Source organism: Miniopterus natalensis, chromosome 13 (genome assembly GCF_054644295.1).
Source record: "Miniopterus natalensis isolate mMinNat1 chromosome 13, mMinNat1.hap1, whole genome shotgun sequence".
NCBI lineage: Eukaryota > Metazoa > Chordata > Mammalia > Chiroptera > Miniopteridae > Miniopterus > Miniopterus natalensis.
Window position 1 is genome coordinate 50,551,881 of NC_142093.1, and position 24,112 is coordinate 50,575,992.

Consider the following 24,112-nt stretch of genomic DNA (forward strand, 5'->3'; position numbering starts at 1 on the left):
GTCGAGTGACTGAATAGAGATTTCCTAAGTGCCTGGAACCAGTAAGTCTTCTAAGTCTTTGCCAAGGGACTGTGTGTGTATGCGTTCGTGCATGTGTGTGATGCCTTTATGCTCAGGAAGGAGGTTACAGCTCTGCCTTAGTCCTGACTTCTTGCTTGTGAAGATCCTCCTGGTCAGACAGAAGTGAACACTGGGGGAATTCAGGTCTCCCCTGGGCACACACACAGCCCTACATGTGTGTGGCCTTCTATATTCTTTTTAAAAAATGTATCTTTATTGCTGAAAATATTACAGATGTCCCTTTCCCCCCCACATTGACCACCTCCAACCCAGACTGCCTGTCTCCCCACCCCACCCCACCCCCAACAAGGCCTTCACCACAATACTCTCTGTGTCCATTGTGGCCTTCTATATTCTTAGAAATATGCTGAAGGTTTTCAAAACCTATGTACATCTCAGTTCCGAGGGACCATCTGTTGCCTTATGTATTGGATGACATGCTGGGTTCAGTCAATGATGGCCACATCTGGCCTATTTTTGTATGGCCTTTGAGCTAAGAATGCTTTGTGTATTTCCTAAGAGTTGGGGGAAAGACAAAGGAGAAAATGCATCAGAGACCCTGCATGGCTTGCAGAGCCTGAATATTTACTATCTGGCACTTTACAGAAAGTCTGCCTACCTCTGGGTAACAGAATCATGGGCTCAAATAGCCAATGGTACCCTAGGGCAGTCAACACCAACAAGATCATAGAACCAAAGGGGACAAGAACACTTGAGATGATATTACTTTAATGCTCCAGGCATTTTAAACATTCATAAAACCACCTTATTTCAGAAGTCATTTCCTCTTAGGTACAGAGTCTGTGTCCAGAATCAGAGACTAAATTTTCCTCACAGGCCCCACATGCTATGGGGACCCCTCTGGGGCCTCGTCTTCTCCGGTAGGGTCCCCACCACACACAGAGCAGGGCTAGACCTACCCCACTTGACATAACCTCAACTGCTAGACACACTTTAGCTTCACTGCCCTGCGGGTGCTGCGGGTCCCATACCTTTCCAGCACTACCACATACTCCAAGTCCGATAAATATCCAGCGCGCTAGGGAAACAGCGTGCCAGCTGGTGAGTATGCCGGCACCTGCGCCACCAGACCATACAGACACTGAGGCACTTGAGTGCTCTGGGTAAAACTGAGTTTCTAAATACCACAGGAGTTAAGTGTCAGGAAAGGGGCTTTTCTCTCAATAATTAATCAATAACCTTGATGAATATTTAGCAGATTTATAAATTCCTGTCTGTTTACATTCATTGCCAAGTCTTCACAACTGTGTAAGTAGATGAAGGCGTGTTTGACAAAAAGCAGAGAGGGAACTGCTTAGACGGTACTTGCTTGTAGCATGAACACAAGGCCATTCAGAAAGCAATACCTGTCCTTCCGAAAAGAAAATTTTAAAGCCCTAGGCCTTATTTGATTCTCCCAAGGTAATAATAATATGTTTGTCCTTCCTTCTCAAGCAGCGGTTCCAGGCATCGCAAAGCACACGCTGCCTGAGGTTCTGATTCAGTCGTCGGGGTGTGTGTGTGGGGGGGGGACAGTGTGGACACCAGCACTGTCAGAAGTGGTGCCAGCACACAGCCAGCACTGGGAACCTTGGTACCGGAGGTTCTCGAGTCTTCCTAATCTCACCTGTCCTCGCTAAAGCCTGTGAGGTAGTCCCGGTCAGGCAATAATCTCTTCCGTGAGACAAGAAACTAAGGCACAGAGAGGTTACAGCTCATCCGACACTGTGCTGCCAACGGCAGAGCCAAGACTGGAGTCGACATCTCCAGTGAGGAACGCCGCCTCCCCAGCCACTGGCAACACGGACATGGGACACACATAGGAAGGCTGACTGGGCAGCGAGGCAGGTCCGCCTGTGCAGGGACGGCATGGAAGGGCATGGAACAGCTCCAAGCCAACTATCCCCCCATCGGGAAAAAAACGCATAAAACAGACATCTGAAAACGCATGAGGAATGAGGTATCACTTTCTTTTTAGAGCCTTACTTCCCTCACATGTATGCTACTGATTCAGGTTTCTTAGAAAATCCGTCAAGATCTACAGACTTCCCAACACCTGAATTCTTAGCTGTCACTGCAGCAGCTGGGAAACTCTCAAACATCCTGTAGCTTAGTTCCAAAGGATCATTACGCACCTGTGTTCACTGGGACAGCCCTACAAAAACCTCCGTGCTTTCCCCATTACCGGCCTCCACAGACGTCCCCAGGACCCAGGACCCTACACTTTCTCACTGGGGTGCACCTGGCCATGATCCGCTAAGTCCCCAAACACCAACCCAGCAGCTACGCCGGGCCTCCAGGAGTGACCTTAACCGCTGACAGTTTCACTGTGCTCTGCATGCAAACTTCACCATCTGCCCTCTGGGCAACCAGGGCTTTATTTTGTAATTCAAATCCCCATGCAAGTCAACCCAGCCGGGCCTTTCCCCACTCCTCCCGACATCACTCCTTCACATCCTACACCCACACCTGAGCTCCCACATCTCGTCAGGTTTCAGGAACTGGTGCTTTTTCTTCTCTCTTTAAAAACGTCTCCCCGACTGCAGAACTGCTTTTCTGTGCAAGCAGAGTGGAGGGAGAGCACATTCACGGAGGAGCACGCACCACGTCCCGAGGAGGAGGTGCCCTGTCCAGGGTGCGCTGGGGTCCCAGCACCCTAAGAAGGGCCGGGCACCCAGCTCGACGAACACAAATGGCACCTTCCCACTGCTAGTGACGCAGGCTCCCGGGAAGTCTGCAGAATACTTGTCGATCCAGTAAGTGAAGCCACATGGCACCTGACAGGCCACCTCGGTGGACCCACAAGATGCTGTGTGAAGCTCTCAAACTACGTCTTTCTCATTTTGGAGACTCTCCCATCCAGGCAGACAGACGCTCACTGAGAGCCTCTCCGCGAGACAGACTCCTCGCCGGAATGAAACCGCCCCTCCAGCTCCCACGGAAGGCGCTGGAGAGGAGCCGGAGCCGGCAGGAGCGACCTGTGTCAGGGGCACTGCCGCCCGGGGGGAGGGGAACCCTACCTTCTCCTGACCTCCAGGAACTTTGCAAAAGTGCATGAAGTATTCTGGTTAAAACAAAGACAACACATTCATCGTATTTCAAGGACACCCAGCTATGAAGCAAAGCAAGACATCGTCTTTTCTCTTTCCCATGCTTATTTGATGCCTACGGGTTTGTGGGCAACTTGCTGCTCCGTTTCTAAAACATGCAGAGAGCAGGCTGAGAGCGGCGTTTGCTATATTGGTGCCCAGCCCACACCCACGCCGACAGGCGACGAACCAGGTGCTGGGTGGTCAAGGAGAAGGTGACAAGCCCCGCCCGGCGGCAGCGCACGCAGGGAACAGGGGCTGCCACAGGAACGGGACTGCCAGCCAGCGAGGTGAGCGCCTGCCCAGGTTCTCACAGGCAGAGTGTCCTGGGGGGCGGGGGGCGGGCAGGGACACGGGGCAACCCCCCAAATGCTCTTGCATCAATCCCCGCGCAGACAGAAGGTGGCAGCTGGGCACAGAGCTAAGGCACGAAGGCTGCAGCAGCTGGGGACACAAGCAAAGGCCCTGTGGTCCCCGGAGGAGAGGCGCTGCTTACAACACTGCCTCAGGATAGAAATCCGACTCTTTCAAGGACGGGAACAGAAAACTACCAACTCCCCGTGTCTTCTCCTTAGAAGAACATTCTGCTCTGCCCTGCGGGGAAATTTGCTGCAGTTTTCAAATCTCAACAGCAGTGCAGGGAGCTCCACCTGGGAGCCCCTGGGGGTCACCTCGGCTCTGGCGCTCTCCCCTCCGTCGCATCTCCGCGCGCCGCCTCCTCCTCATTTTGGCTTCGTGTGGAGCAATCAGATGCACGTCGCCTCTGGAGCAGGACCCCGTGCTTGTGGCTCATCACAGCCGGATGAACGCAGCTGGCTGGCTCGGCTGCTGCTCGGCGTCAGGCGGCGGGAAGACGCTGGATATGGCTATGTCCACGATGCCCTGGCACAGTTCTGCGTACAGCTTCCTGAAACGTGTTTAAAAATACATTACCGAGGAAGTTCCATCAAAGTGCAAGCCAGAAACCAAAGTTTTATTCACCAGGATCCGCCCTAGAAATTCCATCCCACGGCCCCATGTACACAACTGGCTTCCGCTATCCATACAAACACCGCAGGAGGCGCCCCGGGGAGACGAAGCGCCCTGGAGGGCCTCGCAGGTGGACAGACAGGGAGCCCCTGCTCGGCGGTGAACTGGGGGGAGGCGGCAATTCCAACAGCGTAAGACAAGAGCGTCACACAATTCCAATAGTGTACGACAGCCTGCCGTCCGTGGTGGGGACACCGGGAGGGGCAGGCCTCCCCACGGGAAGCACCCACTCCGCAAGCTTGAGGGGACTGTAGGAAAGACTCCCCGTGAGTGACAGCTAAGCTGGGACCAGGGGACTGAACGGGGTCAGACAGAGAATGGAGGGTGGGGTAGGAGAGAGGAAGGAATCGAAGGCAGGCTCATAGACAACGAAGGAGGGAGGCGGGGGGAGAGAGCGAGCGAGCTGGGGTGGGGGTGGGGGGCAGCGCAGGGAAAGGAGAAACAGAAGAGAGAAGCCAGGGCGTCTGGGGAAGCGGGTCAGTGCCGGCCGAGGCCGCAGCCAAGGCACTGGCCCGGCCACGTAGGGCCCCGAGTCCATGGCCAGGGCTCCAGGCTTAATCCAGACAATGGAAGCGCCAAAGCAGAAAAGCTACGGAGGAAAACTTCCCATCAGTGTCCGAATAGCAAGGAGGCCTCCATCTCCCGCGGCCACTATTCCCTGTGGGGTTTCTGCCCTTCCGTGGCGCAGCTCACGAGGCGACACTGCTCCCTCCGGGCTGAGTCTGATGCAGGCTAAAGCCAGAGATGCGTGGCCCAGAGAGAAAACCCACATCTGAGATGTGCTCTGGGCCACCCTGACCTAGAAAAACAGGCCTTTACTTCCTGCTCTCCAGTCTCCACCAGACGGAAATCCTCACCAGCTGACCCCCACCCTCCCAACGCAATGGCCGATCCCTGCTGTCACCCCCGTCACAGGGCCTTGTCCCCCCCCAGCCCCCCAGCCCCCCCATCCCTCTCTACCGCCATGAGAGTCTACCTTCCAAACCACTCAACCTCCCACCTGTAAGGAACAGCGACAGGAGGCCTGTGAGGCACGGACGGGGGTCACTGCAATGCGTCACCTGCCCCGCCTCTCAGTGCGGCCTGGGTCCCTGTGGCTTCCAGGCCTCCGCACTGGAAGCTCCCCTCCCCCAGACCAGAAGTCCTCCCCTCTCAAGATCGTGCCCCTAAAGGACAGAACCTATTTATTTTCTATTACAGGCTTGTAACAACAGGATTCATACAGTAATTAACCCGGCAGCGTCTGTCTGTCTGTCTCTCTCCCCCCCCACGGGCCTCCCTGAGGACACTCATCTTTACGTGACCGCCCCCAACCCTCTGGAAGACCGGTTTCTCCAGCATGCGGACATGGAGAAAAAGAGGACAGTGGACCTCAGGAGACTCTGCAGCCCTTCAGGACCAAGTCCACACGGCTTTCCCTCGCGTGTGCGGCCTCCCCCGGCGCAGTCCCGACCCGTTCCCCTGGTCACCCCTTGCGCCACGCTGCAGCCCGGCTTCCCCCAGGAGGAACGGGGGCTCCCGGGGGAGCGCAGGTTCTGCTCACCCGTGTCCCTCCCCGAGCCCGGCAATGAGCAAGGTGCGGCCGGATGCCGTGTCCCCTCCCTGCAGGCTCTCCCGCCTCCCCGGGCACGTCGCACTCCTCTCACGTCCCAGGTCCAGCTCCTCCGCATCTCTGATACTCCTCAGGCCACTTCCTGCCCGAGGAGCCCCGACTTCTGGGCCATCGCTATCCCCCCCCACCCCAGGACTCTGCTAACTCAGCTTGTCACACAGGAGGAGACCCTCCTCTGGCACCTGCTAGCTGTGTCTGAAACTCTCACAGCGGCGACCGACCCCCCTGTTGAGCAGTCTGACCACTCAACGCACACGGGGGAGACGGGGAAGGAAACGCCCCAGCAAAGGCCCTGCCCGCGGGACCCCTGCCTGTCCCTCCCTCCCGGGCAGGGGTCGAGGGCCGCACCCTGCCGAGGCCATTCCAACTGCGGGACCAACTTCGACCGGTTACCACCCAGCGGTGAGGCTTACTGAGCACAGGCGGGGGCGCCGTTGACCTCGATGAGCCAGACCTTCAGCTCTTCGTCCACCATGAAGTCGAAGCCGAACAGCTGGAAGCTCTGGTAGGGGAGGTGCCGGGTGCTGATGGCGGGCTCCACACTCATGAGGCAGCTCCTGCGGGGCAGAGGGGCGCTCGTGGGGAAGGGGCACAGAGGGGCCCGTGCGCTGACACGAGTAGGCTTTGACTTAATTCTGTCCTTTAAAGTCACTGCCAATATCCGCGACCATGCCACTCATCAAGCAACGCGTTGGAAGACTCTGCAACTGCGCACGTCTTTACCAGCAGAGGCTGCTTGCCCCTGGAAAGGGGGGCCCTCCCACCGGACGGCTGCTGCTACATTTTGTTGACAATAAATAAAACACTTCCATAAAGTTTAAGAACAAGCAAAGGCATCTACAGTGATAAAAGGGTAGCTAACTCCGGAGGGCATATTTTTAGGTGGTTCAGGGAGTCTTCTGGGGTGCTCTAAATGTGTTATGTTCTGATTTGTATTATGACTAAGTGAGTGTGTGCATCACTGAAGTTTCACTATGCTGTACATGGAAGATTTGTGGACTTTACTGTATGCATGTTATACCTCAAAAAAAAATCTCTACTCGAGTTAGCAAGTTATAATAAATGAATGGTAACATTAAAAAATTATTTCCGGGCATATTAAGAAATATGTCCAAGAGATAAAACAGACAATGGGTAGCAAATCTGTAAGTCAGGGGTTGGTAAAATTTTTCTACATAGGACCAAACAGAAATTATTTTAGGTTTTGTGAGATATATACAGTCTCTGTTGCAGATTCTTCTGTTTTTATTTTACATCCTTTAAAAATTTTAAAACCTACAGGCGAGATTTGGCCCATAGGTAATCCAGATTTTGGAGTCGTCAGACAATGGCGTTAAAGAATTGTCATTACTGTGTTCAAGAAAATATAAGCAAGTGGGAGAATTTCAAATGAGAATGGTCATCTAAAAATAAGAGCCACATGGAAATCTTAGAGCTGAAAAGCGTAACTAAAATCAAGAACTGGATAGACGAGTTTGACAGCAGCCTCAACAGCTTTTAACTTCGTACTTTTTAAACTTGTAAGACAGGTTTTAATAGCTGAAGAAAGAGATAAAATGATACACAAAAACCAAAGGAGAAATGTGAGACACAGTGAAATGGACAAATATCCAAGTAATTAGAGATGCAGAAGGAAAGAAAAATGAGACAAAAGCTGTAATTGAAAAGATAATGACCATGACTAGTCCAAGATTCAAGAAGCACGAAGGAAACTATGCAGGAAAGTGTAGGAAGAAAACAACACACATTTCATAGTAAAATTTATAAAGTCCACAAAAATGAATCTTAAAAACAGAGAAAAGAATCATTAAAAGCAACACTAAGATTTCAGCTGACATCTCAACAGAAAAGATGGAAACCAGAAGACAATGGGGATGCCACCTTCAAAGTGCTAAAAAACAGCAACTGCTGATCTAGAAATCTGTTTCCAGAGCGAATGTCCTTTAAGAATGAAGATAAAATAAATATATTATTGGATAAATAAAAACTGAGATAAATCTGCAGCAGCAGACCTTACTTTTTTAAGAAGCACTAAAAATGAGTTTTTTAAGGATAAGAAAAATTACCCCAGACAAAAGCAAGACTATACATGATAGAGAAGCAACGTGAAGTGTTAAGAAATGTATTCAGGGTGTCCCCAAAAAACATAAAACACACTGTAACAGCTGATAGCTCAATTTTAAAAATAAAATGTATTTTAATAAACACTGCCTGTGTAATTATTCAAAGTGTGTGGATACAGTTTTTGGTGCACCTTATATAAATGAATATTAACGGTACATACGCATAAAAATGAGTTTAAAATACATGGAGCATCAATGACCCCCCACGTGCCCACGCCCAGTACTTTCAGGCCTCCTCCCCGAGGCCCCCCTGCCCTTTCTCTGGAGATGACCACTCCTTTGAATTTTGTGTTTATCGCCCTTTGTTTCTCTCTTTATTTTTAGGACACGCATACTTTCTTCCAAATAATGTATTACTGAGCTTTGCTTGTCTTTCAGTTTATAGAGATGGAAGAAATCTGTATGCATCTTGTATACGGCTTTTGGTTTTTGACTTTTGTGCTTGACATTGTGTTTAACTCCAGTGAAAACACCCTTCAGGAATAAGATGAAATAAAGATATTTTCAGGTGACGGGAAATTAAGAGGACTTATCACCAGCAGAAACTGCTCTAAAAGAAATGACAACATCTGAAGGGAAATGATACCAGAGAGAGATGTGGAACCCCAGGACTACAAAAAGAGCAAAAAAAAAAAAAAAAAAAAAAAAAGGCAAATATCTGGGTAAATACAAAAAGAATTTTTTTTCTTATTTTATATTTAAATGTGTTTCTTGTAGACAGCCTACAGTTTGGCCTTGTATTTTTAAAAAAATCCAACGATCTACATAAGGAAATGCATATAATGGTTGATATCAAAACTTATAACACTATATGGTAGAGATTTCAGGGTACGCGGATGTAACACACATGACAACCATACCGTAGAGAGGGAGAGTCGAGTGAACTGTAAGAACATAAGATGTCTGCATGTTATTTGAAGTGGTGAGCTATTAACTCTAAGAAGACTGTGAAATATTAGGTACATATATTTTTTAATCCCTAGAATCACCACTAAAATATAGAGAGATAGATATAGCCAAATATACTCAATGGGAAAATTAAAATAGAACTCTAAAAATATTCAAATAATTCTAAAGAGGTCAGGAAATGGAGACATGAAAGCAAATAAAAACAAAAAAAAAGAGGGAACAGATAGACCAAATAATAAAATGGTAGATATAAATCCAACCACACCAATAGTTACATTGAATTTAAATGGTACGAGCACACCAATGAAAAGACAGATGTTATAATATTGGATTCAAAACAAAACCCAACCCAACTCTGTGTTGTGCACCAGAGCCCACTAGAATAGATAGAAAAGAAATTGGAAAGAAAAATACCACGAACCAAAAGGAAGCTGGAGTGCCTACATTAATATAAAAAAAACTTCAAAATAAGAAACGCTACCAGAGATAAAGACTGATGCTATGTAATGACACAGTGGTCAATTTCTCAAAAAGAGACAACAATTCTAAATGTATATGCTCCTAACAATGCTTCTATTTTTAAAAAGTAAAGTTTCTCAAGTCAATGATCTAACCTTTCACAAGGAAACTAGGAAAAAAACAAAGTAAACACCCCCCCCCCCCCAAAAAAGCAGAAGGAAATAATAAATAGCATAAATTTTAAAAAATTTAAAAATTCAAAACATAGAGAAAACCAATCAAGCCAAAAAGCCTGGTTTTTGAAATGATTAATAAAATTGATAAACCTTTAGCCAATCCATCCAAGAAAAACAGAGAGAAGATTAAATGACCAATGTGAGGAACGCAAGCAGTGACATCACTAGAGAGCCTACAAATATTAAAAGAATAAAGAAGAGATATGACAAATAATTTTTTGTCTTCATTAGACAACTTAAATGGAATAATTCCTTCAAAGGGACCAACTCCCAAAGCTTCTTCAAGTCACATGTAACCAAAAAGACACAGTTGCGTTACCTTATGATATGTTTGATCTGCAGCAAGATGCTGTTCTCCAGGGTAATGTTCAAAGCGCTGGCCAGGTACTGGTTGAACTCCTCAAAGAACATCTCATTCCCTTCTTCATACTTCCCATAGTTCTTCGAATATTCCTTTTGAATGCAGTGATTAGTCAGATGGCAGGTTTTGTCTTGGAAATTATCAACATGATACGGCTCGGAGGCAGTCCGCAGCACGCCCTCTCGGTAGAGGTAGATATTGTACTGGTGATCCACCAGGACCCAGCTTCTGCAAGTCGACAAGAACAGTCACTCGAGTCCTCCAAAGTCCCTTCACATCAGGCATCTATATAATCCCCACACCTCGATCTTTTTCGCAGGAAGGGGAGGAAGAAGGTAGGTTCTGAATCACGCAAGGCAAGCCACGGCTGTCAGCCGAGACGGTGGGCTAGCACCAAACGTTTCACCACCCATGACAAGGAGACTTCCATCCATTCAAAAGACACAGCATTTTGAAGAGATTTGATAATTTGTTTTAAAGGGGAATCTATGAAACCTCCATTTGCCATGTTGGGGAATTTTAAGTAATTTTAAGAGGAAGGCTGTTCATCCTGAAGTCGATCCAACCTGGGATAGCTGATCTGACATAAAGACAGCTCCTTTTGGAGGAGCCAACAGCAAGGCCAGGGGCAGGCTGGGCCGAGGGCCGTTCAGCTTTAGAAAGCGCAGCCTCTCCTCTCCTCGCCAGGCCCTTTGCTCAGAAAGTGAAAGCCCAAAAACCTGAGGTGTATGCATGAAAGCCTTAAAAAGTGGGACACAAGTAAGGTCGGGACCTACTATCTGTCAGATCTGTTGTGTCTGAATTCCGTGTTCCACGTATATCTCTCTGCTCCTTGCACGGTAAGGCTCATTTAATTTATTTATTATTATTTTACAATCCTCACCCGAGGATGTGTTTATTGATTTTAGAGAGAGGTGGGGGGAGGGAGAGAGAGAGAAACATCAACGTGAGAAACACTGGTTGGTTGCCTCTTCTTGTATGTGCCTCAACCAGGGACCAAACCCTCCACCTAGACATGTGCCCTGACCGGGAATCGAACCCACAATCTTTCCGTGCATGGGATGACACTCAACCAACTGAGCCACGCCGGCCAGGGTAAGGCCCATATATTTATACCCTTCCTCTTGGATCCACAAGTCATTTTCAATAAAGGAAATAATAAACAAACAAAAAATCCATAATCTTAGCATCATTTTTTAGAAAGAAAAATATTGAAAGAAAAATAGAGAATTAGATACAGAAGCTCAGTTCCACTCAGCAGTGCTCAAATTTGGTAACATATTAAACAGAGTCGAGCACTTCTTCACATCCCAGGTCTCCCTCCTCCCCACCGGCCACTGCAATTCCTTCAGGTGAGGGACAGAAACAGGGACACGTTACCGAATGTCGAACTTGCGATGGCCCGGCTCCAGCAGCAGAGGGCGCTCGAGGTATTTCTGGATGACATGCACCTGGCCCTGGCTGTCTATGAAATCCAGCAGCTCCCCGGCGTCGGAGGAGATCAGGATGCCTTCGCCTAGAGGCAAAAGCGCAACGAAAATTAGTGCATTTCGTCCCAAGAGGAAACAGTGACAGCAGGAAAACACAGACAGGGGGCTCTGAGCCCCAGCTCGCCCTTCTTTCTCCACCCTTCCCTCTTCCAGTCTTTCACCCTCTCTCCCCTCCACCCACCCAAGCGCCAGGGTCATTCAGCTTTTTCTCCACAGAGGGCTGTAAACACTGTCTGGGCCAGCTCCAACCGTGACGTTTCCTTTTTAACGACACTCTGAACGTCTAAGCAGCTCTCCTGTTGATCACTGGCTGCCATGATAGAGACCATGTACTGCCTGTGACCACTTCTAACACCGTATCTTCTGGAAACACCAGGAAGGTTAGGGCACAGATACAAAAGTGCAAGTGGGTTCCCTGCAGCTTGGTAACAGAAAAGAATGGCTGCATTCAAAGTGTCCATCAACATTAAACAAATGATACAATATCCTTTTTAACAGCCCAGTATATGAGAGTTCCAATTTTTTTTCACATTCTTGCCAACACTTGCTATTCTCTTTGTGATTATAGCCGTCTTAGTGGTGCGAAGTGGTATCTCACTGTGGTTTTGATTTGCATTTTCCTAACGACTAATAATGTTGAGCATGTTTTCATGTGCTTATTGGCTGTCTTATTTGTATGTCTTCTTTGGAGAAATTTCTATCCAGGTTCTTTTCTATTCAGATTCTTTGCTCACTTCTTAATTGGGTTGTCCTTCTAATATTGAGTTAGTTATAAGAGTTCTCTATTCTGGATGCAGGTGCCTTATAAGAGACATGATTTGCAAGTATCTTCTCCCATTAATGCATAGATGCCTTATGTTGCTCTTATAAAGCCTCCCTCTCTACACCACCCTCCTGACAACCACTAATCTGTTCTCCATTTCTATAGTTTTGTCATTCCAGAAATGTTTATAAATAGAACCATACTCTATATGATCTTTGAAGATTGGTTTTTCTCACACAGCATAATTCCCTGGAGATTCATCCAAGTTGCTGCTTTTAACAACAGTCCATTCCCTTCTATTGCTGAGTAGTATCTTGTGGGATTGATTCGCCAAAGTTTGCTTAATCAATCACCTTTTGATTGTTTCCAGTTTGGGGCTATTATGAATAAAGCTGCTGTGGACAATCACATACAGGTTTTGTGTGGACATGTTTTCTTTTCTCTGGGAAAAATGCCCAAGAATGTGCAACTGGATCTGGAGCCTACAAAGAAAGACCTCTCTGGAGATGTACAGGTGGAGATGTACACATATGGAGATGCACACGTATGGAGATGTACATGCATGGAGATGTACATGTATGGAAAGGTACATGCATGGAGATGTACACGTATGGAAAGGTACATGCATGGAGATGTACACGTATGGAGAGGTACATGCATGGAGATGTACACGTATGGAGAGGTACATGCAGAAGTCACCAGTACATAGATAAATATTTAAGACTGTGTAACCAGATGTGCTATCTACCCTCAAGGATTTGGATTACAAGAGCCACTCATCTAAATACATCATTAACACCTAGCGCAAGACTGCACAGAGCATCGGGAGCCTCGGGGACAGGAGAGGGGGTGGCAGTGCCGACTCACCTTTGGCACCGGCGGATGACTTTGCAATCCAAACATTGCCTTCTCCACCTTCCTTCTTTTTGTTATAAGAAGCCAGGAAGAACTCCCTTTCGTCCGTCCTCGAGTTTTGGATAGGTGGGTGGACTCCATTCTGCGGGGGCGCAGCTGGGGTCTTGAGATTAGTGGGGTAAATCACATAGGACTCAGGGAACCACGTGCAGGACTCGGCCAGTTCTGGGCTTGTCTTGATTAGCCTGGCAGATGACAGAGGGTCAGTCACCTGCCACTCCATTAGCGCTCTGTCACTCTATTCAGAAAAGCCAGTGCTGCCCCCGGAGCTCATGGAGGAGGAAGGGGTAGCTGGGGCCAGGGGCTGGTCTCATCCCAGCCTTTGCTCTTGCCTCCCTGGGCCGACCTGCAGGGCACTGTCGGGCACACACAGCCATACATACAACCGAAAAGGCGTGTGTCAGCTGGTTCCAAAGGGACCCAATGTCTAGAACCTCAGCTCTTTTAAAAATGCATCTCCAAGGAAACTTAACTTGGAATAATCCTGAGCCAACACCTTCCTGGCTTCAAGACAGACTAGAGGAGGAACCTTTTTAATGGGAAACAGGACACCAGTGGTCGTAATAAATGTACCTCCTGCCCCCCCCCCCCAAATTACATGACACAACAGAAGACAGCCAGGCTCTGGGCGAGGCACTCGGTAAACAGCAGGCTTAGGAAGGGCATCACCACTCTCCCGTTGGCCCCCTGGGGGGCAGCATCCCAGTTCATAGGTCAGGCCTGGGTCACTCGGGTAGTAAGACCCAGGCAGGATGCAAGTCCCTGACTCCTAGGTCCTGGCTCTGCACTGACCCCCCACCCAGGAATCAGAGCTCCGAGGAACCAAGGACACTCACAGGCCTTCCCTCAGCTGGGCTCCCCCTTCTACAGAACTGTGACTATTAAGCTTGTGTTAAAATCCACCTGTCTCTGAGCAAATGGCAGAAACAATGAAATTTAAAATTGAGATTTAAAATAAAGTTAAAGACGATAGGATGTGAGTTACTTAAACTCAAAGGAACAAATACATTTCCAGCCCACTGAGTGTTTAATTCTCTGCGCTGTCCAACAGGGCGGCCACTAGCCCCGCGTCACTCCTGAGCACCTGAAACATGGCCACGGCGACTCAGGAAACGAATTTTAAATTCAGCTTAATTTTAATTGAAAAACGAAGCACCGTGAAATATTTGTCCATTAAGCACAACTTCCCTGTTTTGGCAGGAAGACATTTCACTGTCACCGCTGCAGGGCCTCCGACTTCTGCTGTAGCCAGCGAGCGCGTCAGGGACATTGTCACTTCCAGGGTTGCACGTGAACTCGTCACTGTCCCCCTCAGGGACAACAGAGCGGTCCAGCCCGTGTGGGCTTTTCCATGCACTTATGAAACACTATAATGTGTTTATTACGCAGGCAGCCTGAGTTACAGTGACAGCTAGGTAAACAATTGGTAACTAAAGTAAAATAGGATTATTTAACTAGTTAAGAAAATAAGTACACATTTTTAAATTAAAAATAAAGGCATATTATTGATGCAGCAGAATTAAATAGGGATGCAGGAGCTAGGACTACAACCAGAACAGTAGGGGGGAGGCACTAGAAGAAGGTATGTCACAAACTTCACAATGAGTGGCAAACAACTGCAATTTGTTGCGGAGAGTAAAACGAGCTTTGCTGTGCACAGAAGATATTTTCAGCAAATACATAATGCATTTGATGAGTACCTTCCTCAACAGTCAAAAAAGAATCAATGAAATTAGTGGCTGAAATCCTAATTAAATAGTCAACAAAAAATGTAAACAAATGTTTAATAGGATCTGTGCTCGTAACTTTGGTCAGCTATAAAATGGCTTGGATTCTACACAAAAAAGAAAATCACTTTAGATAAAAATGTGGTAAAAGAAATTATTTTGAGGAAAAGACTAAAAAATATACTTTATAAAAAAGGGAACAAATTTTAGTTAAGCAAGTTAAGCCATTGCTCATAAAGTACAAAACATTTCTAACAATATTAAGGGTTCATTCAAAACTCGAAAATTTTAAAATATTTTTTTAGCCTTAGATGAGTGGTATGAGGTAAGAGACGCTGTCCAATTAATGTTTCCCTCAAAGTAGTTACAAATATATGAAAAAACATTGTCAAATTGTAGCCTAAAAAATGTCAAACCCAGCGTGTAGCTAGTTTTTAATCTTTTACATCTGTCAAAGAAGAGTTTCACCTACATGCAAAAAATCAGTTCCTATCATGACAGACAGTAGTCCAGCTAGGTTGGGTTAACATTTGGATTTACTGGGATTTTAAAAGACTGATATTTCTTCTGTTGCTACAGTTCTACTGTCTGATACGTATTGGAAACATCTGCACCGAGTTTTCTGAAGCCCACTCCATGGAAAGTATCAGGGACACAGCTGTGAAAGTGGCTCAGTCTACACTGGCAAATGCTACAATGACTGACCAGTATAGAACTGTTGCAAGAAACAGAAGACCGTGTTTAACGACGTCATGTGCTTTGCCAAGGACAGTCAGATGGACGAGCTTTGCAAAGATTTAGTGTGCAGTTCACTCCCATTCAGGTTTTCCTGAGATAAAAGGAATGCTTGCTAAATCATTATTTTCAACATTTCATTGTTTCTCTCAATAATCAAAGGTTAAAAATGGCACTGAAATTCTCACACTGCCACAAACAAGCTAATTTTAAAGCTCTGAGGAAGGGAAAAGAAGACCTTATTTATGACCCAGCCAGACAGGTGTGAGAATTTCTGTTCCAACTTTATAATACAAGTCAAAAATAATGATTTAACATATATTTTTTTAACTTATTTTTTTAAGTCCTCAACTGAGGGTATTTTTTCCATTGCTTTTAAAAGAGAGTGGAAAAGGGAGAGGGAGAGGGAGGGGAAGAGAGAGAGAGAGATAAACATCGATGTGACAGAGACACATCAACTGGTTGCTTCCTCCATGTGCCCTGACTGGGGCCAGGGATCGAGCCTGCAACCCAGGTACATGCCCTTGCCCAGAATAAAACCTAGGACCCTTCAGTCTGAGGGCCAATGCTCTAACCACTGAGCCAAACTGGCCAGGGCTGATTTTACATATTTTCATATTTTTATAACGTGACTTAACAGGCAGAAGATTTTAATTGTAACAGACAGCAAATGGGCTACAAAAACTAAGAAAAAATTTGAAGAACACTTGGTTGATGTTAATAAGTTTAGTTTCTTCTCAATTTATTCCATACTCTTTTTAATTTGATAGTATAGTACTAAGTCAACACAAGAGTTGGTGACTTTATTTAACTTGGATATAGTTTTAGAAATGATATGCTTTTGCTTAAAGCCCAACTCAATTCTTCTAATAAAATGAACCTGTTAAAAAATGGGGCACCTGTGGTACTTTCAACAATAAAGATATATTTTTTAAAAAGAGTAACCTGAAAAAATAAAAATAAAAATAAAAGGAACCTGTTTGTCAACGTGCATGTGATTATTAAGTGCATGTGATTATTAAGTGCACATGATTATTAAGTGCATGTGATTATTAAGTGCATGTGATTATTAAGCGCACGTGATTATTAAAGAAAAATGTTTTTGGCATTCAATTCAGCTATTGAAAAATTTTTACATAGGTGGGAACAATTTGGGTGTATATAAACCTTTTTTTTCAAGCATAAATTTAGAAAAAACCTAAATACAGAAAAAGGGGTTTGAAATGAAAATGTAGTGTCTGAATTACAATTGTGCTATAAATGGCCCTGGCCGGTGTGGCCCAACGGGTAGAGTGTTGGCCCACACACCAAAGTGTCTTGGGTTCGATTACCAGTCAAGGGCATGTACCTGGGTTGTAGGTTTGATCCCCGGCCTTGGTCGGGGTGCATGCAAAAAAAAAAAAAAAGTGCTATAACTGTAAGAACCATGCACCAGATTTTGAAGACTCAGAATGAAAAAAAAATCAAATATATCATTTGTTGCTTTTTATATTAATTACATATTAAAATAACCTTTTGGATTATTTGATTAGATAAAATATGTTATTAAAATACATTGCACCTGTTTCTTTGTACTGTGCAATTTCTTTAATGTGGCTACTAGGAACCTGAAAGTCACACACGTGACTAGCGTTCTGTTTCTGTTGGACAGCGCTGGCAGGCAGGATAACCTTCATTTCCTGTACAAAACCAAGACCAGTTTCTACAGGACATTCTTTGCATTTGTCCCATCATGAAGGGGGATTTATTTACATCTATAGGGGAGAAATGCTCACAAGAGGGAAAGAGAGCCTCCAATCTGAGCCAGAAGAAAAGCCCTTCCAGGCTCTGCGTCTATGACATTGGGGCTGTGATGAATTTCTGACACTCCCTAAAGTGACAGCAGGAAGGTGCCGGCTGTACAGGGTCTGGGATAGGATCCTATCAGAACCCTCTGGGGGCTGCCCAGTCACACTCTCCCTGGTCCCCTGGTCCTGGAATTACTATAGTCCCTCTCAGGACACCTGAGAGAATAAAGGACGTGTGTGAAGATGAGGACAACCCCTGCCTGCATAAGTCAGGACATCACAGACTGTGTCACACGCCACGGAGGGGCAAGGGGCGGGTGTGATCACCACCAGCCCCATTTTACAGATGGGGGAGGCTGGGAGTCAGTGTGGCTCTGTCCAAGGTCCTGGAAATCAGGCCCCTACTCAGACCTGGTGGTGACTCTAGTCCTGTCCTTCTCACTCCATCTCCATATAGCTGCTAAATATGCAAATATGTAGAATATTTTTTTTACAGCATCCTCTGTTCCTACTTATAAAAGCAAAATTCTACCTTTATCTTTGCAGAAAAAAATCATAGTGGAAAAAGGCTGAATAAACATTTTTGTATCAATTTCGAAATGACTAATCTGGATAAATGATCATGGCTCACTTCTAGTTCTAGTGAAAGAATCTTTTGCATCTAATAGGTAATAAATAAGTAATTAGAAGACTGCAGAAAGTCTCCTTAGGAGTAGCCAGCAAATCAGGAAAACCCGTCACTGAGAGAAGTGGATACAAAGTTACTGGGGCCAGCGAGTCTGAACAAAAGGGGACTGATTCCTATGAACACTGCACCTTGTAAGCGTCTAGAGTCCAGAAAGCAATGTGAGCGGGGAAAGAGGAGATGCACTGAGCCATGTCTTCTGGTGTCTTGTTTGGCTGCACACATGTTCACTAGTTATCATGAGAAGGACAATGGAGACCTGCTGCAGCCCCGGTTTTAGGGGCCAACCCACCTTCCCTACTGGAATGATAACAATTGCAGTGACAACCACAATAACGGTAACAACAATAATACGATCTTTCACTTATACAGTGTGAACTATGAGGCTGGCATTATTCAAAGCCTTGACATAAACTAACTCAATCCTGATAACAACCCCGAGGCAGTTCCTATTATTCCCATTTTACAGACAAGGAAACTGAGGCACAGAGTCAAATGCTCCCTAGGAACCCCTGTGCCCCACACGTCACAGGCATCATCTTATTCCATCCTCACAACCACCTATGAGGGACACAGTGGGGCTTAGAGGGGTGAGGAAATTTGCTGGAACTAATAAGAGGAAGAGCTGGGATCACAAGATCAGCAGGTAATATTGCTTCCTCTACTTTAGGGTACTGTTCTTATGACACCCGCCATAACCCAGCTTCGCAGAGGAGCACATGCAGGTACACCCTGCCAGGTGTCCTTTCTGAGGGGACCCTCGCCGCTGTGAGTGGCTGCCAAGGGCCTGTGCATGTCCCTTCTCCAGGGATCAGCCGTGTCCAGAAATGCCCCCGCTTCTCCCCACAGCCGATCGCTGACCGAGGCTGGAGTGCAAAACACACCCCCAATCCATCGCTTACACAGGAAACCGCCCCAGGCTCTGCATCTGGGAGCCTCACCTCAGAGGCCGACGGGCTTCACCAAGTGCTAGATGGCCGAGCTCTGGACTGCAATCAAAGCAGCTCAGAGGAAGCCCCAGAACCGATAGGTATTGGCTTTTTAAATAAAAGTACTTTTGCCCTTTAAAAAAATGACCCCGCATTTTTTCCTGAAGTGCCTCACGATGAAAGCTAACACCGTTTACGTAAAAAAATCAAGTACAGGTTCTGAAGAACACTTACTTCACCAAAGAAGCCTTGCGACACAGTTTGTCAGCCCCCCTGTAGTAATTCACCAGCTGCACCAGCCCCGGCTCGTGACCTGTGAAGGAAAGGGAGAGGCTCAGGAGGGGGCCAGGACCCCGCAGCACCCAAGGGCAGGGGAGGGAGCCGCTGGGCCACACCCAGCTTCCTCTCCCCCTTCAGGACCCGGGGTTAGGAAAGCAACAGTGCTGCCCCTCGCCTCAGCACCCCCTGGCACTCAGCCTCCCACAGCGGGTATTACAATACCAACATCACAGAGCCGCCTGTTTCTTCTTCGCAGGGTGGAGGGGTGCCTTCTGTTTCACCCCTCCCTGGCTTCATATACCGACTCATGAGTTATCTCTGTTCAGTAAGGACCTCAGCAGAGTCACACTCCCGACCGCCCAGCCTTGCTGCCTACAGCCGTCAGGGAAGGCGGCGGAACGTTTGCCCCGGTTGCCCAGCGTGTCTGCCTCTCAGGCTCCTAAGGAAGCCACCAGAGGGTGAGGGACGGCAGTGGAGAGGCCATATCCATAAAAGCTAAAGCCTGTGTGGACTTCCTTCCATCCATCGCCCCGCAGGGAAACTCGTTTTCAATAGATCTTATGGCTAGTCCCCTCCTCCATCAAATCAGAGAGGATACAAATAAAAACAAAAGCCTCAATTTTGTTTAAAATCCTACATGAATTTCCAGCAAGAAAAACAAAAGTCAAGCCAAACAAAGGGAGTCGGCGTCGAAGCTGCCAGAGGTAAGGATAACTGATCTGAGAACGGCGGGCAGTCGGACAGCAAGTTTCAGGCTCTGCCTGGCTGTCACCGGCTCCCTGGCTCACCCCGTGGCCCGGGCATCCCGAGCCTGTCCCCGGCTTCTCCCTGGGCTGCGTGCAACGCAGGGTAAGCGAAGGGAAGATGGGCCTACATCAGAGGCATCAGCCGCTCCGGCTGCGGGGTGCTGCTTCCTTCCCCACAAACGCCCAGTGTTCACGGCTCACCCTCCGGCTTTGTGGGGCCCGATGCCACCCGCCCGGCTTCGGCCCGGGCAGAGCCAATTCTCTGTCTTTAAGGCTGGGACCCCAGCGAGGCCTTGGCAGCCAGGCGCTGCCAGGAGGAAGGGCGGCCGCCTGGCAGGTGGGGACCGAACAAACGCTCCCAGCTGTGAGCGGTGTCTTCCTCTCTGAGGGAAGGTGTTTTCTGCGCAGAGGGCTTCTTGGGGAGACCGTTAACAAAAGGGGATCTCCAGGCCAACTCCTCATATTCCAAGATTTCTGGGGGGTTAGAACCAGCCCCACCACGCACCTTAGACTTGTGTAACCCTAAGAAGTGGTGCATGGTGCCAAGCCCAAGAAAAACTTTCAGGGCTGCACACGCCCCGGTTCCAAGGCTCCAAGCCCACCGCTGCCAGCTGGTTCCAAACGGCCGGCGTCCAGCCTCTGCCCCGCACCCTCTCCACCCCCGACCACACCTATTTCTAGAAACTGTCTCCTCTCCTGGACGCCCGACGCTGCTCTGCCCGGTTGCCCCCCCCCCCCCAAGGCAGAGGTGGCTTTTCTTCAACATCGGTTCTCCGCTGGGGTCCTCGGCCCCCACCCCGGGGAATTTGGGCAGGAAACAAACACGGCCACCAGGGCAGAAGCTGCAATTTCTGGTGCCTGCGCAGCGAGGGGAGGCCACGAGGCTGCGCTGGGGCCAGTGGGACGCGAGCTGAAGTCCCCGCACAACTCCCGGATTACGTCACCGCAGGGGCGGCGGGCGGCCCGCGCCCCGCGCCCCGCGCCCTCCCCGCGCAGGCACAGGGCGCACCCGGCGGTGCCGAGCGCGCGGCGGGGCGTCTGCCCGGGGATGGGGGGCAGCAGGCCTGGGGGCGAGGAGAGGGGGCGCGGCCCGGGGATGGGGGAGGTCGGACTTGGGATGGAAGGGCGCGTGGCCCGGGGATGCGGGGACGTCGGACTTGGGATGGAAGGGCGCGTGGCCCGGGGATGCGGGGACGTCGGACTTGGGATGGAAGGGCGCGTGGCCCGGGGGTGGGGGAGGTCGTCCGGCCGGGAGATGGGGGTGGGGGTCCCACCTGAGATGGGGGATTCGGCCCGAGGGTGGTGGTGGGGGGCGGCCGCCCCCCCCCCCCCGGAATGATGGTCCAGACCTCTCGGGATCCGAGTCTTCTCTGCCAGAGGAGCGGCGAGGGGAGCTCCGCGGCCTTAACACCAGGGCACCGGCTCCGCGCGCCAGGGCGGGTGGGGGCGCGGGCGGGAAAGGGGGGGCTCACCCAGCCTCCCGAAGGGCAGCCGGTTCCGCTCTCCCAGCATCAGGTTGAACCTGGGGTTGTCCCGCCGCAGCCTCTTCCAGTGGCCGGAGGCGACCAGCAGCCGGGAGACCTCGGCGTAGACACTGCTGTTCTCGTCGCGAACCACGAAGGTGAACATGGCGAGGCCGCGGGCGCAGGGCGCGGGGACCAGCGGCTCCGCGAGGGACCGGCCGGCACGGCGCCTAGGCCCGGGTCCCCGCGTCCCCGCCCCGCCACCAGGGTCCCCGCCCAGCGCACAGGCCCCGGCGCCGCAGCCCCGCCCCGCCCCGGGCGCAGACTCAGAACCCCGGCCCCGCCCCGCCCCGCCCCGCGCGGCCCCGCTCCCCCGGGTCCCCGCCCCCGCGCGGCCCCGCTCCCCCGGGTCCCCGCCCCCGCGCGGCCCCGCTCCCCCGGGTCCCCGCCCCCGCGCGTGCCCGACTCCCCAGGACCCGGCGCACAGGCCTCCGTGCCCGCGCCCGCGCCCCGCGGTCAGGCCCGCGCGCTCCCGCCGCACCCCGCCCACGCGCGGCCCCACCCCGGGTCCCCGCCCCGCGACCCCGCGCGGCGGCCGGAGGCGCAGGGAGCTGTGCGCCCCGCGCGGGGCTTGCCAGGGGCGTGGGGAGGGGTGTGTGCTGCAGAGGGACTGGGGACCGGGGCGGGTCCTCCGGGGCCCAGGGTCACAGCTGGGGGCGGTGTTAGTAGGAGAGGAATTTTCCACCTGCTCTTTTATTTTTAAAATTTATTTTTATTGTTGGCAGTGTTCCAGATGCCGGTCCCCCTGCAGTGGGAGGGGCGCGCGTGCGGCGGCGGGGACGCGGCCGCCGGGAAGCTGGAGCTCCGGCCACACAAAGGGCTGAGCCCAGGCCCGGAGGCGCGCCCCGTGCGCTCCGCGCCGCCGCCGGCCTCACCCAGGGCCTGGCCCGTGACAGGTAGAGCTTTCTGAAGAAAGATAACTTAATAAAACTTTTTGAAGAAAATAGGGTTCTAACTGTGAACAGTGATAAGAGATTTTTTTTTCTTTTTTTTTTTTACAATCAGGAAGTTAAACAAAATGGAGAGTTCTCACGCACAGGACAAGTTTACTTGAAAATGCCCCTCCCGCCTTTCCCTGGCGGGGCCTTTCTCAGGCTCTTCTCGCACGTCATGCAGCACAAACGTTTAGGGACAGCGCAGGTCTTCTTTATACAGTGGTGCCTCGGTTTTCGAATGTCTCCATGGACAAACATTTCGGGTTACGAACGCTGTAAACCCGGTTTTGCAACACGCCTCCGAAGTCGAACGTGCCCCGCGGCTTCCGCTGAGGGGAGAGCCTGAGGCCCAGCTGTCGGCTGTGGATCCCTTGGTTTTCGAACATTTCAGACCGCGATCGGTCTTCCAGAATGGATTACGTTCAAAAGCCAAGGTACCACTGCCCGGGGTTCTTTCTCCAGGAGCTCTCCCGGTCCAGTTCGGACATCCCAGAGCTGCTCGCTCTTCCACAAAAGTGGGTTTGGATCTGAGTTGAAAACCAGTTTTCCCTCCTGTGTTTCTTTCTCTCCTGAGCCTGTCCCCACGGCTCACACAGAAAACTGAACTTTGACACCAAGCACTGGGGCGAGGGAGGTTCCCACCGAGCAATTCTTTGCAACACCAGCTGGGCCTCCTTCCATCCTGCCTGCATTACAGTCCCTCCCAGCCCCTTGTGTCGTTTGTTCACTTTGCTTTCGTTACCTCCTGGCTTCTGTCTGCCTGACCAGACACAGCTCAGACACTGTGGTCTCGAGGAACTGACGGCACGTCAAGGAGCGGGTGATAATTAGAAGAGGAAGTAGTTCTCGGAGGTTTGGCACCATTCATACACCCCCAGTTCGGTTTCCTCAGTTGTAAAGGGAAGCTATAAATCCTAATTAAATTGTCCTATGGAATAAGTGAGATAATGTAGGGGAAAAAACCTGGGACCCAGCCCACACTTAATCCATCTTTCAATCTGTTTTCCATCCAGTTTAAGCCCCCATGCCTTTTGTCGCTCCCCAGAGACAGCAGCCTGGATGTTCACTCACAAACCCAATTCTCGTGAAAATCTGTAAAAGGGAACTAGAAAGAAGCCAAGTTAGTTAAACTGCTTAGCTCTTCATCATCTGGTCTTCATTAGTCCCAGTGCCTAGTTTCCTTTCAGTTCCCCGCACGGGACTTTCTGAAGGCCCATAGTTGAGTCTTATTTTTATGACTGGATGGGTGAAAACTGCCTCTTGCTCGTGCTCTAATCTAGTTCGTGTTCCTGTAAGTAAGCAGGCCTTTCCATGGTGCAGAAACAGACCTTCGCAGGTCCATGCATAAGTCATGATGTCCGCTTGTCACCAATACCACCTGCGACGTCAGCAGCAGCGTCAGCTGACAGGTGTTGGACATACACCCGCAGTGTGGATGTCAGTAGATTCCTGTTGCTGGTTGGAAAAAACAAACTGGATTCTTTACCTTTAAAGTAAAACCTGTTGTCTGCTCCTTGGCGTCGCGTGTGGGAAGTGTCTTCCCATCAAGGTAAGCAAAAAGGCCACGTTCCCCCTTGTTCTCTGTGGGCGGCTGGGACCTCGTGATTGTCAGGGAACTCATGCTCTTGGCACGAGATGGTGTTGGCTGGTTTTTGGTGCATTCAGAGGCAGGGATAATCATATGCCCCTTTCCTTAAGCGTTAAACTCTTTGTTACCTGA

The 24,112-nt window shown here is 49.6% G+C and overlaps 1 protein-coding gene across 2 annotated transcripts; it reads right to left on the reverse strand.

Moving 5' to 3' along the window:
• Positions 1-772: 772 nt before the first annotated feature.
• Positions 773-21,577, reverse strand: TTL (tubulin tyrosine ligase). Of its 2 annotated transcripts, none has more exons than XM_087823685.1 (7): positions 21,407-21,577; positions 19,144-19,222; positions 12,999-13,231; positions 11,259-11,394; positions 9,837-10,106; positions 6,204-6,347; positions 773-4,056 (listed from the first exon to the last, which is right to left on the reverse strand). In XM_087823685.1, exons 1-7 carry the CDS (start codon positions 21,561-21,563, stop codon positions 3,942-3,944), a joined length of 1,134 nt encoding a protein of 377 aa, XP_087679811.1. In that variant the 5' UTR covers positions 21,564-21,577; the 3' UTR covers positions 773-3,941. The 2 variants fall into 2 exon arrangements, with proteins under 2 accessions (XP_087679811.1, XP_087679812.1); XM_087823686.1 differs by lacking the exon at positions 773-4,056 and adding an exon at positions 4,837-4,977.
• Between the last annotated feature and the right edge of the window lie 2,535 nt (positions 21,578-24,112).

Coding starts and splice junctions, on each gene's coding strand:
- TTL (XM_087823685.1), bottom strand. CDS start 21,563: ATGTTCACCTTCGTGGTTCGCGACGAGAACAGCAGTGTCTACGCCGAG. Junction 19,223..21,406: donor GCTGCCCTTCGGGAGGCTGG/GTGAGCCCCCCC, acceptor TTTCCTTCACAG/GTCACGAGCCGGGGCTGGTG. Junction 4,057..6,203: donor GGCGCCCCCGCCTGTGCTCA/GTAAGCCTCACC, acceptor AACACGTTTCAG/GAAGCTGTACGCAGAACTGT.